The following is an 18289-nucleotide window of genomic DNA, read 5'->3' as shown; positions in this document are numbered from 1 at the left end:
AGAAGTCTATTCTGAGACTGGCAGAGAGTCCAAGTGCAAGAAAAGGAGACAGAAGCAGCGCAGTGGGTGTAGGTGTGGGGGGCAACTCCTGAGGACCCCCACTAGAACCAAGCATCCATTTTTCACAAGATAGAAACGACTCGTTTGTCAGTAGGTTCCGCCGTCATCAATTGACTGGAAGGATGGAGAAACCAGGTTGATTAATCTCTCAGAAATCCCTTCAGTTGCCTCCAAATTTTGCATTGCTAGAAGGCTAGAGACTTATTTCTTCTCTTTCAAAAAGATAGCTCATGGTCTGGGATGTGGTGCAGTCATGCTTGCTCAGGGAACCATTCCCCCCCCTGTCCTACAAATTCTGTAACAGAACAATGTATTTGCTTTGTAGGATTTGCTAGAGCTTCTCATTTAGACAGGCAGAACTTGACAGAAGACCAAAGGGTTCCTTCCGATCTCTCAGAGGCTTCCTGAGAGCACAGATGGATGAGCAAGACTCGGCTGGCCCTGAAGCAGGAAGAGGCCATGCCAGCCAAACTGGGAGCAGTGGGGGATTCTGGGAAAACTCTGTGCAGAAGATCCATGGTGAGGAGGACACCCTCCGCTCAGAGGTGCAGAGCCAGCGGTTGAGGCAGTTCTGCTGCCAGGAGGCCAAAGGACCCCGAGAGGTTTGCAGCCGACTCTACCACCTTGACCATCAGTGGCTGAAGCCAGGAAGGCACACAAAAGCTGAGATGCTGGACCTGGTGATCTTGGAGCAGTTCTTGGCTGTCCTTCCCCTGGAGATGGAGAGCTGGGTGAGGGAATGCGGAGCGGAGACCAGTTCCCAGGCGGTGGCCCTGGCCGAAGGTTTCTTCCTGAGTCAGGCAGAGGAGAGAAAGCAGGTGAGAGAGACTTTCCTCTGGATACTCCCAAGGGGCTCCAAACAGGACAGAGAACATCCCATAATGGTCTGCTGATGGCCCATCCTATTTCTGGGAAAGCATCCATGGAATGAGATCCCGCACCCTTCAAGTCTTTGTCATTCTCTTTTAATATTTCTCCCCAATCTCTGGTTTGAATCATAGTGGTTTTTTTCAGGGAAAGGATCTCTTTGCAGAAATGGACCTGGATTCCTGTGAGGCAGAGAGGCCTCCGTTGGACACCAGAGAGAGGCCACTGGGTAAGGAGGAAGGTGGTTTTTCTCTGTCTGGTCTCATTCTGTTGGTTTTCCAACTCATCTGTGAGTTGTTTTCATCTTGTTTTGGGGGGAGATAGTTGGGAACAAGGGTCCAGAGGAGGGGAGATGTATTTCTGCACAACTAACATATGAAATGAGCACAAATGTCCAAATACTCTCAGTAGGTAAGGATTTCTCCAAAGCCCATCTGTAGTAAGAGATGCCCTGTTTCACCTGTGAGAGAAGCAGGCACTCCAGGCGTCCTGCTTACCTTTTGTCTCTTGCAGATGGCAGAATGATGCCGGCAAGACCTCCTGATCCGCCTTTTCATGGGGGCAGAAGGGAAGCAGCAGCTGTGGAACCAGATCAGGTCAGGGGAAGCTGCCTTGTGGCAACAGAGACCGAGGGATGGAGCAATGTCATGGACTGGTTGGGGACAGAGGAATGGTGGGAGGATGCACCTGGGGAACCAGGAAGGAAGATTGCTGAGATTGCTGAGAGCCCAAGAAGTGGAGGTAGAAGAAGGATGGGTGGTCAGAGGGGGAAGAGGGAGAAGCCTGGGAAGAGGAGGTGTCAGAAGCTGAAGGGGAAACAGAGCTTAGTGAGCTAGGAGACTCTGTGGCAGAATGCAGTGCAGAATCAGAGGCAGAAGAGGAAGGAAGTGAGTGAGAGAGGAAGGTCGAGAGGCTGTTTTGAGTCAGGAGAAGGAGGAGCCACCGGTGGCTCCCTCTCCTTTTGCCAGAAGCCACCCTCCCTGCTTGTCTCTCAGAGCCTGCAATGCAGGAATCTCTGCTAGATCATCCAAGACAGATGGCCATTCAAAATAGGTTTATTTTATTTTTAGATTGATCACTGAATGCTAAAATTGTTTTCTAAGCAGTGGACAAATGAGAACAAATAGTGGCCTGGATTCACCTAACCAGCCCCATCTGATGCAAAATGGGGCCTGCCCCCCATTCCTCCCCCTCTCCATGCCTCCATGAATCCCTTGAATTTGGCTCTAGGGCATTAGGAGGGAACTCCCCAGAAGAGCTCACGAGGAGAAGAGAATGTGGATCCTTCCATTGGGGAAACGGGAATGCTTGCCTAGGCAGAATGACTTGAATAACACAATGTGGAGTACCACCTATTTGAACAAAGACGAATACCCATAATTAAAATGCAGAATAAAATAATCATCCATAAATAAAATGTGCAGCAAAGCAATCCTATTGAAACAACACCGCAATTTACAGGAAGGAAACAACAGAGCATTGTGTAGCAGATCATATTTCTGTCTCAGAGGAGGACATTTCCCTTTTTCTTTTAGGGTCCAGTGTGCTTTGAAGATGTCGCTGTTCGTTTCACGGACGAGGAGTGGGCGTTGCTGGATCCTGACCAGAGAGCTCTGCATAAGGACGTCATGGAGGAGAATTGTGGGATATTGGCCTCTCTTGGTAAGGCTCCCTGTGGCATCGTCATATCTGCCTGGAAATTCAAAAAATACCTCTATGGGACCAACCTCATATATTCTCACAGAGCTCAACAGCGCCCCCTATAACACCTGGGAACCAAACACCCCCACAATAAAGAGTAACTTAGTTTTTTCTTTGAACAATCTTCCTCAAATTATTCCTTTTTCTACCACGATTGGGCTGGTCTCAACTGCCCAGGCCATCTTAAATGTCAGCTTCAGAATTGTTAGGAAAGATAAGTAGCTTCAGGTTTTTGTTTTTGTCAGTCTTGGGTTGACCAAAGAGCCGACTGGCAGCGAAGCTCAGGTGCTGCCAGCCAGAGAAGAAGCAGGCCTAGGGAGAGGAGAGTTAGCAGCGGAAGGCAGAGAGGAGGGGGAGAGGAACTGTCATCTGAGCTCTGAACAAAGGGGAGAAGAAAAACAGAGACAGAGTGACAGACAGCTGTGTGAGAGCTACAGGAGTGAGTCAGACGCTGGAATGCAGGAAGCATTCTCTGCCAAATTTAAAGATACTGGAAGAGAAGGTGGGGGCTTCCTTGCTGGGGAAGGGGGAGGAGCTCAGTCCGGGCAACTCCATCTTGTGGGGAAGACGATGAGTAGAGGAGCTCCGTCCAAGTTTGTTGTTTCAGCAATAAATCTGAAATAATTAACAGCCAGAGTCGTCTCACATTTGTGGGAGACCAAGCCATAACAAGGACTGACATTGGAGATGGAGGGGATGCCATGACTGGGCCAAACAAAATTCATTCCAGAGAAGAGCTAGACTTATTGAATCTCAGGAAAAGTAGCAGTGATGATGATGATGATGATGATGATGATGATACAGTGGTACCTCGGTTTACAAACTTTCCGGAACAGGACTATTCTTAAATCAAGGTACCACTGTAGTAATAATAATAATTTATATTTATACCCTGCCCATCTGGCTGGGTTGCCCCAGCCACTCTGGGCAGCTTCCAACACACATATAAACATGAAACATAAATAATAATAATCTGATTCCATATAAAAGAACATTAACTTTAAAATGAACAACTTCTCCTAGTGGCCGAAATTGTGGAAACCTGTGAAAAGTGTATTTCTGAGGTTTGATGGCTCCTAACACCACTTTTGTATGGAGTAATACCATAAAATTATATAGCAATGGAAAGATAATTTAATGAAGAATGTAATGCGATGACTTTTATGAATGAGTATTTATTAGAACAGCAGTCATAAAGAAAAAACGTGAAACCTTTGGTAACCATTGGTAACCTTTAGCTTTCATTATGGCCTCACAACGCCTTCCCATGAAGTGAACCAGGATTTTAGTTCTGCAGCTGTAAGAATGTGAAACCAAGACTGAATTATTGCCTATGTTAATTGGGCTTTATTGCTGGGTTGCCTCTTATTAACAGGTTTCTTTAGTCGGCTCCAAAGATTTCTGATTGGGTTAAAGTGTGGGCTATTCCCAGGCCATTCCGGCAGTAAAATATCATTATCTTGAATGCTCCTTTTGCACACAGCACCAACACGACATGGAGCTGAATCCTGTTGAAAATATATAAATGCTTCGGTATCTAGGAAAAGATCACCTGCGGAAAACTTCAGTTTGGGCTCACATATTTCGTTTATGCATTTTTCTGCATTTATATTCCCATTAATGATGCAAATTCTGCCCGCACCTTTTGCTGCGATACAACCCCAGATCATCACACTGTCTGGGTGTTTCACGGTCAGTGTAATGCAAATAGGATGTAAATGTTATCTGATTCTTCTCCTCGGGTATTTCATGCCATCACTACCAAGCAAGGAGATTTGGGTCTCATCGCTCCAAATAACACCGCCCCATTGTTCCACTGTCCAGTTAACATGGGTTTCATCTTTTCAACCTTTGCTTGAGAGATAACAATGGCTTTTTCTTAGAATTCTAATTTAGACCAGTCCTTGCACTCAACTTCCCATTACATTGCGCCATGTCATCTTGTATACACCCAGATGATTTTCTTCTGTCATGTAGGCACAGTCTCTCCACTCGTCCATCGTCACTTTTGTAGTGACTGAGTCTCCTTATACCTCTTCAAAAATATAGAAAGGCCAACTTTGGTTAAGTTTTCCCCAATCTCTCTTCTAATTTCTTCATAACTGTAGCCTTGCTCACTTAATAGTACAATCTTACATCACTTTCTGGGGACCACTCAACTCCTTGTGCCATTTCTATAAGTTTATTATGTCTTGGTAAAGGTAAAGGTACCCCTGCCCGAACGGGCCAGTCTTGACAGACTGTGGGGTTTGTGCGCCCATCTCACATCTATTGGCCGGGGGCCAGCGCTGTCCGGGGACACTTCCGGGTCACGTGGCCAGCGTGACATCGCTGCTCTGGCGAGCCAGAGCCGCACACGGAACGCCGTTTACCTTCCCGCTGGTAAGCGGTACCTATTTATCTACTTGCCCCCGGGGGTGCTTTCGAACTGCTAGGTGGGCAGGCGCTGGGACCGAGCAGCGGGAGCGCACCCCGCCGCGGGGATTCGAACCGCCGACCTTTCGATTGGCAAGCCCTAGGCGTTGAGGCTTTAGCCCACAGCGCCACCCGCGTCCCTTATTATGTCTTACACCCTCACTAAATGAAAGAACACAAAAAACCAACCAACTTGATAGCAATCACAAAACACACTGACAAAAGTCAACCAAAGCAAGTTGTGCTTCCTTTTTCTGGTTATTTGGCTATAACGTTTGATAGAATACGGGTAATTGAACAAACTTTCTTGGATTGCATTCTTGATTGCATTCTTGATCGAATTATCTTTCCATTGATATATAATTTTATGACATTACTCCAAATGAAGTGGTGTTATAAGCCATCAAAACTCTGAAATACACTTTTTTCCAAAAGTCTTTCACAATTTTGACCACTGCTTTATATAAACAAAGCAACATTCAACAACTCATCCGAATCTGATATTAAAGAAACAACACAGGTAATGAACACACACACAACTCCCTTCAGTTCTTCTCCATTTGTTCCTGAGGCTCTAATCCCTTTTTGTCTCCACTGCAGATTGTGATGAATTGGAAATTGAGAGCAAAGCTGACAATGAAAATATCCCCAGAGAGGAGAAGCCACACAAAAATTTGGATTATGTAGAAAGCTGCAGTCAGAGCTCCAATTCCACTTCCCATCAACAAAATCTCATTGAAAAGAAACTCTATCAATGCATGGGGTGTGGAAAGAGCTTCACTCATAGCTCCTCTCTCACTTCCCATCAAAGAATTCATACAGGAGAGAAACCCTATCAGTGTATGGAATGTGGAAAGAGCTTCACTCAGAGCTCCCATCTCACTAAGCATCAGAGAATTCATACAGGGGAGAAACCCTATCAGTGTGTGGAATGTGGAAAGAGCTTCACTCAGAGCTCCCATCTCACTAAGCATCAGAGAATTCATACAGGGGAGAAACCCTATCCGTGCGTAGAATGTGAAAAGAGCTTCACTCATAGCTGCTCTCCCACTTCCCATCAAAGAATTCATACAGGGGAGAAACCCTATCAGTGTGTGGAATGTGGAAAGAGCTTCAGTAATAGCTCCAATGTCACTTCCCATCAAAGAATTCATACAGGGGAGAAACCCTATCCGTGCGTAGAATGTGGAAAGAGCTTCACTCGTAGCTTCAATCTCACTTCCCATCAAAGAATTCATACAGGGGAGAAACCCTATCACTGTATGGAATGTGGAAAGAGCTTCACTGATAGCTCCACTCTCACTTCCCATCAAAGAATTCATACAGGGGAAAAACGCTATCAGTGTGTGGAATGTGGAAAGAGCTTCAGGAAGAGCTCCCATCTCACTTCTCATCAAAGAATTCATAAAGGGGAGAAACCCTATCAGTGTGTGGAATGTGGAAAGAGCTTCAGTCAGAGCTCCCATCTCACTTCCCATCGAAGAATTCATACAGGAGAGAAACCCTATCAGTGTGTGGAATGTGGAAAGAACTTCAATCGGAGCTCCCATCTCACTTCCCATCAAATAATTCATACAGGGGAGAAACCCTATCAGTGTGTGGAATGTGGAAAGAGCTTCACTCATAGCTCCCATCTCACTTACCATCAAAGAATTCATACAGGGGAGAAACCCTATCCGTGCGTAGAATGTGGAAAGAGCTTCACTCATAGCTCCTCTCTCACTTCTCATCAAAGAATTCATACAGGGGAGAAACCCTATCAGTGTGTGGAATGTGGAAAGAGCTTCAGTCAGAGCTCCCATCTTACTTCCCATCGAAGAATTCATACAGGAGAGAAACCCTATCAGTGTGTGGAATGTGGAAAGAGCTTCACTGATAGCTCCTCTCTCACTTCCCATCAAAGGATTCATACAGGGGAGAAACCCTATCAGTGTGTGGAATGTGGAAAGAGCTTCACATATAGCTCCTCTCTCACTTCCCACCAAAGAATCCATACAAAGGTCGGAAAAACCATTATACAGCTTTAGGAGCCAGGCAAATCCGCACCTTTTTAACCAGGCCTTTTTCTTATTGACGTCTAATACTATTTTAACACATGATGTTTTGTGTTTTTATGTTGTGTTTTTATGTTCGAAGCATTCTGAGACTTGTGGGTGTAGGGAATACAGCCACTCTTAAATTCCTAGGGGTCTTTGCCCCCCCATAAAATATATGTGTTTGCTTGGTACATTTATATGCCTTCGTGTAAATCTTAAGAGACTTGCATGTCAGGCCTCTTAAGGCTATTTGCAAGTGTAGCAGTGCACATACCTGGACATAGGATATCACATTAAAAAATAACATGTTGCATTTTGTACTAAATTACTTGTGGCATACTTGCAGTTTGGGAGAAACATTCTCCATAGTGGTCTATGCTTTACACTTAGCGAGAAGGTCAAATAATGAGTGAAAAATGCAGTTTGTTTTTTTTCTGCCTTTTTTGTGTGTTCCCAGGTGTCAAAGCTAGCTCTCCTCTGGACTCACACCTCCATCATATTACAGCAGCAACAATCCCTGGTGAATCCCTGTAGGGCTTTCATATTGACCATGTCACCTTGTAGTGGCACAGGTTTGGACATTTCTTGAGAGAGATGTCTTTGCCTTGGCCTTTCTATGGGATTTTTATTATAATAGCCTGTGGTCTTCCACTCTAGGGAAGTTGCTCAGTTGTTCCTAAGGGACCAAAAAGCTAATTGCAGCCTGGATACAATTGCCCAATTCCAACGGAGTCCAATTAGAATTTATATAGCCCCATGGCTCGCCAATGTGGAGTTCTGGTCCCACTTGGTGGCGGCGGTTGGCCTGGGCCTTGTACGCATCCTTGGCGTTGTGCAGTTGCTCCATCAGTAGTTGGTGCTGAGACTGGAGCTCCTGGAACCAATCTGTCAGCAGATGCTGGCAGCACGTCCGGGAACAAACGCGGATGGTAACTGTACATGGCCTGAAACAGGGTCTGCTCGGTGGAGGCGTTCACCATGTTGTTGTAAGCGAATTCCTCCAATGCCAAGTGGTCGACCCAGTCTGGAGGTACTCCAGGTTCCGGTGGTCGGTTCTCACATCCACCAGGTGTCTTGCCGCCTCAAGATGATTGCCCCAGACCTCAAAGGCCACCTTGATGACCAGTAGTTCCCGCTCCCACACGGTATAGTTACACTCTGCCAGAAGAAGCTGGCAGGAATAGTAGGCGCAGAGTAACAGCAGCACATCAGGACCGTGCTGCTGGGACAAGACGACACCGAGAGCCGTACTGGAGGCGTCGGTCTCCACCACGAAGGGACAAGAGGTATTAGGATGCTGTAAAAGCGGTGCCCTCTGGAGACAGGCTTTCAACCCCTGCAATGCCACCTCTGCCTCCTTGTCCCAGGAGAATGGTGTCTTGGGGCACAGCAGTCGGGTCAGCGGGATGGCGCGGTGAGCATAGTCCACAATGAAGGTCCAGTAATAGTTGGCAAACCCCAGGAACCGCTGTAGGTCCTTGCGCTTCTGGGGTGCCGCCCACTCCTGAACTGTTGCCACCTTCCCAGGATCCATCTGCACCCCATCAGGGGGAGAGTTGGGGACCGAGGAAGTCCACTGACCCCTGGTGGAACTTTCACTTGCTGAGCTTAGCATACAGGCATTGCTCTCGCAAGCGCTGCAACATGGACCGGACATGACCCTCGTGGCAAGTTGGGTCGTGAGAGTAAATCAGAACACTACCACGTACTTGTCTAGCAAGACCTGGAACACGTGGTTGATGTACCGTTGGAACACGGCAGGCGCATTGCACAACCCGAAAGGCATTACCAGGTATTCAAACTGCCCATAAAGGTAAAGGTAAAGGTACCCCTGCCCGAACGGGCCAGTCTTGACAGACTGTGGGGTTTGTGCGCCCATCTCACATCTATTGGCCGGGGGCCAGCGCTGTCCGGGGACACTTCCGGGTCACGTGGCCAGCGTGACATCGCTGCTCTGGCGAGCCAGAGCCGCACACGGAACGCCGTTTACCTTCCCGCTGGTAAGCGGTACCTATTTATCTACTTGCCCCCGGGGGTGCTTTCGAACTGCTAGGTGGGCAGGCGCTGGGACCGAGCAGCGGGAGCGCACCCCGCCGCGGGGATTCGAACCGCCGACCTTTCGATCGGCAAGCCCTAGGCGTTGAGGCTTTAGCCCACAGCGCCACCCGCGTCCCTCAAACTGCCCATACCGTGTCCCAAATGCTGTCTTCCACTCATCCCCGGCTCAGATCCGAATCAAATTGTAGGCCCCCCGAAGGTCCACTTGGTGAACATCTGCACCCCTTGCACCCATTCCAGCAACTCTGCAATAAAGGACAAGGGATACCGGTCTGGGATGGTAATCTTATTCAGGGCCCGGTAATCATGGCAGGGACGAAGCTCCCCACACTTCTTAATGAAGAGTACTGGAGCGGCAGTGGGCGTGGTAGAGGGCCGAATGAATTCGCACTCCAGGTTCTTGCGACGGAAGTCCTGCAAGGCTTAGCACTCTGGCTCCATAAGACAGTACAGGCAGCTCACAGGCAGGGTCACTCCAGGCTGGAGGTCTATGCCGCAGTCAAAAGACTAATAAGGCGGCAGCTGGTCTGCCCCCTGTTCCTCAAACACTTCTTGGTAGTCCTGGTAAACAGCAGGGAGCATTGACGCAGCTTCCCCCGTGGGGGCGGCCACTAGCATCTCAGACCGAGCATGGGGATACGGGTCTGGGAAGCGCACAGTCTGATTGACCCAGTCGATCTGAAGATTGTGAGACTCCAGCCAGTCCATCCCGAGCACCAAGGGAAACCAGGGCATGGTGGCAATGTCCAAGGTGCGCACCTCCTGGTGCTGCTGGTGACACAGGACCAAGGGCTGAGTCTCCTGAGTAACGGCCCTTGAGCGCAGGAGCCGTCCGTCAATTGCCTCCACCTGTACCGGTTCTGGCTTGTCCTGGAGTGGCACCTGATGATGGGCGGCGAAGGCAGAGTCCATATAGGAGCGGGTTGCCCCTGAATCTACCAGAGCGTGGGTGAGAATCCAGGGCCCACCAGGGGGATATAGACACACCAGAACTATGAGGTGTTGCAATTCCACCAGTGAGGGCCCATCATGTGATGTTTGGGACCCCAGGTAGCCTGGGCCATCGGCTACTGGGGTTGGCCATTTCCCTGTGGCGGGCGTTTTCTCAGGACAAGATTGGGCATAGTGTCCACTCCCGCCGCAGTAGAGACACAGGTTCCCCTCCAGACTCCGAGTCTTCTCCAAGGGAGAGAGGTGAGGCCGCGCTGCCCCAAGCTGCATTGGCTCCTCCAGTGACTTGGCTGTGGCCGTGGAACTGCTGGGAAGGACGGGAGCCAGGAGTGCTGGAGGCCCTGAGCCTGGTGACGGTCCTCCAACCGATCGTCTATCTGCAGGCTCCGTTGAATGAGGGTGTCCATCATGGCCAGCTGGTCCAGTATCTCATCTGAAAGCCCCTCGAGATACTGGTCCTGAAGGGCGGAGTCATTCCAGGACAAGTCCTGTGCCAACAGCCAAAATTCTGTGGCGTGGGCGGCTTCACTGATAGCTCCTATCCCACTTCCCATCAAAGAATTCATACGGGGGGAAACCCTATCAGTGTGTAGAATGTGGAAAGAGCTTCAGTAAGAGCTCCCATCTCACTTCTCATCAAAGAATTCATACAGGGGAGAAACCCTATCAGTGTGTGGAATGTGGAAAGAGCTTCAGTCGGAGCTCCCATCTCACTTCTCATCAAAGAATTCATAAAGGGGAGAAACCCTATCAGTGTGTGGAATGTGGAAAGAGCTTCAGTCAGAGCTCCCATCTAACTTCCCATCGAAGAATTCATACAGGAGAGAAACCCTATCAGTGTGTGGAATGTGGAAAGAGCTTCACTGATAACTCCTCTCTCACTTCCCATCAAAGAATTCATACAGGGGAGAAACCCTATTAGTGTGTGGAATGTGGAAAGAACTTCAAACAGAAATACAGTCTCACTTCCCATAAAAGAATCCATACAAAGGTCAGAAAAACCATTATACAGCTTCGGATCCTGGCAAATCCGCATCTTTATAACCAGGCCTTTACCTGAATGACATCTACTGCCCTTTTTTGTGTTTTTATGTTTTGTTTTTATGTTGTAACATTCCTGAGACCTGTGGCTGTAGGGAATAGGTGCCAATTATTAAAGGCCTGGGGGTTTTCGCACCCCCCCAATAAAATATTTGAGGAGAACTTCCGGTTGGCCGCCTGATTTATGGCGGACGGGAGCTCTTTGAAGATTGGGGTGAACGTGAGAGCGTTGTGGAACCCCGAAAAATACCTCAGATAGAGTATTCTAAGAACCTGGTGTTCCGGCGGGTACCCTTAGCAACTCCCCTGCTCCCCAGTAAGCGCTAGTAAGAGCTCTGAGAGCGAGCGGGATTGGAGACAGTACTGTGGAATCGACTCGCTTCCTTCATTGCGCAAAGCTCCAAAGTCCGTCGATCGTGAGCAACCAATTTCTCGGACTAAATTAAGATTGGAAAACTGTGAGCAAAAAGGATTTGCATTTGGACATTAAATTGGACTGGAAGGGATTTAAACACAGAGGTCGATCCCTTTACGCGGAAGTGAAAGTGAAAGCAGTTACCGCTGACCGAAGCGGTAACTTTAAAAAACTTGCTAAAAACTTTCAAGGAAATATTCCAAGCCCCTCTTTCTGCAGGGGGAAGGGGGGAGAATTTTACTGAATTGGGACCCTGAATGAGATAGATTTGACAGAGAATAGATTCTTGCTTTCTGGAAGCGGACCTCCCAGTGAGGAAAGGCTAGACTCCATTATTACGTCACAAGGGGAGAGGATACTTTCAACTTTTGTTTTCCTCTTTGGGGATTACAAAGTAACTGCAGTTGTCTGAACTCACTGAAACATTGTACAGTGTATCTTTTACCCTCCTGGAATTGTTTACAATAGTTCAAATCAATTTTGGATGCTTTTCAATAGGAATAAGAAGAGTAAAAAGAATAAGACTTTGTCTGGGTGAGCGGACCTTGAAACTGTGAAATAGTTTTGGCTAATGGTGTAGGTAAGCCTGAGAAAAGCAAGCCTAAAGACAGAAGAGGCTCTAAAGCACTAACTTTTGAAGAGTCGGTGATGCAAATGTTGACTGAAATAAAACAGATGGAGGAAGAGGAACCCAGCAGAGCATACAGGAGCTTAAACAAGAATTTGTAGATTTGAAAAAAGAAATTCAAGAAGTCAAGGCAGAAGTTACAGGTCACAAGACAAGATTGTCGGAATTGGAAAGTCCTTGAGAGTCCCTGATGTGGAGAGGACCCAACAGGAAGCGCTTAAGGCAATTGCTTTTTTGCCTGGAAGAATCCGGGACTAGAAATAGGAGGAGACACAAGAAGATTGGAAGAAATTTAAAGAATATTTAGCTAAATATTGTTATATATGATAATGAGGAGTCACTTGGAAGTAACAAATAGGCTTAGGACTAAAATATGAACGTGTTGTAAAATATGAAGGATTAGAATACTATAAAAGAGACAAGGATAGTAAATAGGAGATAATTATATTAGAAATATGATTTTGGAGAACTGTTACAAGGTGATACAATGAAATTCAGTTGGGGGGGGGACTTGAGGAAGTCAGTTAACAATGTAAGGTAAATTGGGTTTTGAAAGGAATAATTGTTTCTATGTTTTTCTTTTGTATTCTAATGTGTTTTCTTTTGTTGTGTGTTGTGTTGTGTAATGTCATTTCTTCTTAGAAATTTCGAAAAGCAATAAAAAATTTTTGAAAAAAAAATATTTGAGGAGGCCACCCCCCAGGTTTTGGTTTTTTTTTTGAAAAAATGCAACCTTTTATTCTTCCACAACTTGCCATCCAATTTCTCTTTCAATTTGCCCTCTTAAAAAATTAAAAAATAAACGCACAAAGGTCATTAGAAAAACAAAATACAAGAAAATACAAACGTGGACAGGTCCCATCTTTGCGGGACAAACGCAAAAGTTGCTTTAAAGCAGGGTTTCCCAAACTTGGGTCCCCAACAGCTCCCGGACTACAGTTCCCATCATCCCTCCCCATTGGTCCTGCTTGCTATGGATGATGGGAGTTGTAGTCCAAAAACAGCTAGAGACCCGAGTTTGCTTTAAAGGGAAAGTAGGCCGGCCCTGTGACACCCTCTATTGGCTAATTGGAATTTATAGATTGCAAAACTGAAATTTGATCAGCACTTCAACCTCTAGGGAGTTTCTAGGTGTTTTCTGCGCCACCTAGAGTACCCACAGAATTGTGGTGTCTACTGGCAACACACATAGGAGAACAAATGAAAGACAAACATAAGGGGCAGGAAAAAACCTGGAAAGGGCCATACCAAATGGACACAGGTAGAGGAGATGAAATGCCAGAAGTGCTCTCCAGGGCAAGGGGAGCTGCTGGGAAATTGAGCTACGGGCTCAAAATATTACTTTTTTTAAAAGTCGCTGCCATTATAGGCATTGCCATTCAAATGGCACGCATGCATCATGTCATTGATTGTGCAAGGCACCCCACCAATATTTTATTCAATTAAGTAGCACTGGGTCAGGTGGTTTCCCAATTAAAAAAATACATAAATCTCCTTCCTTTGCACATATTCCAGCTTCTCAATATCCTCATTTATTCTTTTTAAAATTTATTTGCACTTCTTTTGAAAATTTTAAAATATAAACATACAGGATGAAAGCATGGCTTTCTCACAAACAAATCAAGCCAAAGAAATCTCTCCATTTTTATTTTTTTATTTTTTGGGATGGAGTTAGAAACTTTGATCAGGGAACTGCTTTGGAAGTAGTGCATCTTGATTTCAGTAAGGCTTTTGACAGAGTCCTCTGAGATTTATGTGAGGAAGCTGGTCAAATGAGGCTGAATGAGGTAACTGTTAGGTGGATTTGACTGACCGAACCCAAAGAGGACTCCTTCATGGGTCCTCCTCATCTTGGGGAAAAGTGACAAGAAGGGTGCTGCAGGGTCTTGATAAATGACATGGATGAAGGAACTGAGGGGATGCTCATCACATTTGCAGACAACACCAAAGGGATTATAATGGCATCCTCTCTCTTCATCAGCAACAGACAGGGAGACAAAGAACAGTGCAAAAGCACAGCAGAGCGAAAGAGATAAGACTGACTTCTGTTCTTACACTTTCCAAGCCTAGGAAAGTAAACACGGGCATGTGACATAGAATAGAATAGAATAGAATAGAATCATAGAGTTGGAAGAGACCACAAGGGCCATCGAGTCCAACCCCCTGCCAAGCAGGAAACACCATCAGAGCACTCCTGACATATGGTTGTCAAGCCTCTGCTTAAAGACCTCCAAAGTAGGAGACTCCACCACACTCCTTGGCAGCAAATTCCACTGTCAAACAGCTCTTACTGTCAGGAAGTTCTTCCTAATGTTTAGGTGGAATCTTCTTTCTTGTAGTTTGGATCCATTGCTCCGTGTCCGCTTCTCTGGAGCAGCAGAAAACAACCTTTCTCCCTCCTCTATGTGACATCCTTTTATATATTTGAACATGGCTATCATATCACCCCTTAACCTCCTCTTCTCCAGGCTAAACATGCCCAGCTCCCTTAGCCGTTCCTCATAAGGCATCGTTTCCAGGCCTTTGACCATTTTGGTTGCCCTCTTCTGGACACGTTCCAGTTTGTCAGTGTCCTTCTTGAATTGTGGTGCCCAGAACTGGACACAGTACTCCAGGTGTGGTCTGACCAGAGCAGAATACAGTGGCACTATTACTTCCCTTGATCTAGATGCTATACTCCTATTGATGCAGCCCAGAATTGCATTGGCTTTTTTAGCTGCCGCGTCACACTGTTGGCTCATGTCAAGTTTGTGGTCAACCAAGACTCCTAGATCCTTTTCACATGTACTGCTCTCAAGCCAGGTGTCACCCATCTTGTATTTGTGCCTCTCATTTTTTTTGCCCAAGTGCAATACTTTACATTTCTCCCTGTTAAAATTCATCTTGTTTGTTTTTGCCCAGTTCTCTAATCTGTCAAGGTCGTTTTGAAGTGTGATCCTGTCCTCTGGGGTGTTAGCCACCCCTCCCAGTTTGGTGTCATCTGCAAATTTGATCAGGATGCCCTTGAGTCCATCATCCAAGTCGTTGATAAAGATGTTGAATAAGACCGGGCCCAAGACAGAACCCTGTGGCACCCCACTAGTCACTCTTCTCCAGGATGAAGAGGAACCATTGATGAGCACCCTTTGGGTTCGGTCAGTCAGCCAGTTACAAATCCACTGAGTGGTAGCATAGTCAAGACCGCATTTTACCAGCTTCTTTACAAGAATATCATGGGGCACCTTGTCAAATGCTTTGCTGAAATCAAGGTAGGCTACATCCACTGCGTTCCCTTCATCTACCAGGCTTGTAATTCTGTCAAAAAACGAGATCAGGTTAGTCTGACATGACTTATTTTTCAGAAATCCATGCTGACTATTGGTGATCACAGCATTCCTTTCTAGGTGCTCACAGACTGTTTGCTTAATGATCTGCTCCAGAATCTTCCCTGCTATTGATGTCAGACTGACTGGACGGTAATTATTTGGGTCCTCTCTTTTCCCCTTTTTGAAAATAGGAACAACATTTGCCCTCCTCCAGTCTGCCGGGACTTCGCCTGTTCTCCAGGAATTCTCAAAGATGACTGCCAGTGGTTCTGAGATCACATCTGCCAGTTCTTTTAATACTCTTGGATGCAGTTCATCTGGCCCTGGAGACTTGAATACATCTAATCTAGCCAAATATTCTTGTACTATCTCCTTAGTTATTCTGGGCTGTGTTTCCTTTGCTGAATCATTTGCTTCAAATTCTTCAGGTCGGGCATTGTCTTCTTTATCGGAGAAGACTGAGGCAAAGAAGGCATTGAGGAGTTCAGCCCTTTCTGTGTCCCCTGTTTGCATTTCACCATCTTCTCCTCTGAGTGACCCCACTGTTTCTTTGTTCTTCCTTTTGCTACGAACATACCCATAAAAGCCTTTTTTGTTGCTTTTAACCTCTCTAGCAAGCCTGAGTTCATTCTGTGCTTTAGCTTTTCTGACTTTGTGTCTACACGTGCTGGCTATTTGTTTGAATTCCTCTTTGGTGGTTTCCCCCCTTTTCCATTTTTTGTACACATCCTTTTTTAATCTTAATTCAGTTAAAAGTTCTTTAGATAGCCACCCTGGTTTCTTTAGGCACCTTCCATGTTTTCGTCTCATTGGTATTGCCTGACGTTGTGCTTTTACTATCTCCGTCTTAACAAACTCCCAGCCATCATGAACTCCCTTTCCTTTTAGTATTGCTGTCCATGGGATCTCACCCAGCACTTCCCTAAGTTTTATGAAGTCGGCTTTCTTAAAGTCAAGAAATTGAGTCCTAGTATGCTTGGCTGCTACTGTCCGCTGTATAGTAAACTTCAGAAGAGCATGATCACTCGCGCCTAATGATCCTTCCACATCTACCCCACTAACCAGGTCATCAACATTGGTTAGGACCAGGTCTAAAATGGCTGTTCCTCTTGTTGCTTCTCCCACTTTCTGGACAATGAAGTTGTCTGCAAGGCCAGTGAGGAATCTGTTTGACCTTATGCTCTTGGCTGAGTTTGACGTCCAACAAATATCCGGGTAATTGAAGTCCCCCATTACTACTATCTCCCTTCCTTTTGCATGCTTGGCCATCTGTTCCAGGAAGGCATCATCTATGTCCTCCGTTTGGCTTGGGGATCTATAGTAAACTCCCACAATGAGGTCTCTGTTATTCTTCTCTCCCTTAATTTTGACCCAAATGCTCTCACTTTGGCTTTGAGGTTCTAAATCTTGGATCTCTTCACAGGTATACACACCCCTGACATATAACGCCACTCCTCCTCCTTTCTTGTCTGGTCTGTTTCTCTGAAATAGATTGTATCCCCCCATTATTACATTCCAATCATGGGACTTATCCCACCAGGTTTCAGTGATGCCTATTATGTCATATTTAGTTTGCTGTACCAAGAGCTCAAGCTCATCTTGTTTATTTCCCATGCTTTGCGCATTAGTGTACAGACATTGAAGTCCATTAATCATTCCCTCGTGTCTCTTATTTAAGGATTTTTTCCTCCCTCCACTAGGTCCGCGTGCTGTTTGCTCCATTTGGTCTATGACATTTGGATGATCATCTTCATTAATTGATAGACTCCTACCTTCAGGAGCACTGTCTCCCTCCCCCACATTAGTCAGTTTAAAGCCCTCCTGATGAGGTTTCTGAGATTTTTGGCAAAAACATTTCTCCCAACCGTTGTGAGGTGCAGCCCATCACTTGCCAGAAGTCCATCTTCAAGAAACTGCAGTCCGTGATCTAAGAATCCAAACCGTTCCTGTTTACACCATTTGCGAAGCCAGCTGTTCACTTCCACTATTTTCCCCTCTCTCCCTGGGCCACGTCGTTCAACTGGGAGGACAGACGAGATGACAATTTGTGCATTTAGTTGCTTCAATTTCCTGCCGAGAGCCTCGTAGTCTCTTTTGATCTTCTGGAGGCTATTGCTTGCAGTGTCATTGGTTCCCACATGAACCAAGAGGAAGGGGTATTCGTCAGTGGGTTTTATGATTCCTTGCAGTCGTTCAGTTACATCTTGGATCTTAGCCCCGGGGAGACAGCACACTTCCCGAGACATCTTGTCAGGCCCACAGATCACTGCTTCTGTTCCCCTCAGTAGGGAATCCCCTATCACCACTACACGCCTCCTCTTGGGTTTGGTCGGGGTTCTTCCGTGAGCTGTCCGTTCCAAGGTCGCCTGCACATTCCCTGAGGACTGACTTTGCTGCTCGTCTTCATATACCTGATCGACTGTAATGAGGGAGAGATCCTCAAATGGAGTCTGCTCTTCGTCTTCCATGCTAGGGGAGAGGACCTCAAAGCGATTGTGTATTTCTAAACAATCAGAGTGAACCCTGGGTCTCCTACTTCTTTGAGTCACGTTTCTCCATATATCTGGCTCCTGTGTTGGTGAACTAGCCTCCTTCTCAGGGGAGTCCCCTGTCTCCTCCCTGGTGGAGACGGTGTGCTCTGTTGCTTCCAAGAAGAGCTCCAGCTCTCTAATTCTTTGGAGCGTAGCTACACGTTCCTCCAGTTGCTGGACTTTGTCTTTTAAAAGGGCAATCAACATGCAATTGCTGCAGGTAAAGCTGCCTGCAACCTTTGGCAAGATGGCAAACATTGCGCAGGAATCGCAGGCGACTG

General features: G+C 46.5%; 1 protein-coding gene across 2 annotated transcripts in view; it reads left to right on the top strand.

Moving 5' to 3' along the window:
- Window positions 1–7500, top strand: part of LOC309530370 (uncharacterized protein) — a 34777-nt gene extending 27277 nt beyond the window's left edge. For both annotated transcript variants that reach the window (XM_082219289.1, XM_082219288.1), the window contains exons 2-6: window positions 386–878; window positions 1075–1156; window positions 1441–1523; window positions 2463–2589; window positions 5644–7500. In XM_082219289.1, coding sequence (XP_082075415.1) covers window positions 477–878; window positions 1075–1156; window positions 1441–1523; window positions 2463–2589; window positions 5644–7070 — 2121 coding nt within the window. In that variant the 5' untranslated portion in view covers window positions 386–476 and the 3' untranslated portion in view covers window positions 7071–7500. The remainder of the gene's footprint in view (window positions 1–385; window positions 879–1074; window positions 1157–1440; window positions 1524–2462; window positions 2590–5643) is intronic.
- Window positions 7501–18289: the final 10789 nt, after the last annotated feature.

Source organism: Podarcis vaucheri (assembly GCF_965113315.1).
Source record: "Podarcis vaucheri genome assembly, chromosome: 4".
Lineage (NCBI taxonomy): Eukaryota > Metazoa > Chordata > Lepidosauria > Squamata > Lacertidae > Podarcis > Podarcis vaucheri.
The sequence above is the reverse complement of the archived record's forward strand: the minus strand, read 5'-3'. Positions and strand labels throughout refer to the sequence as shown.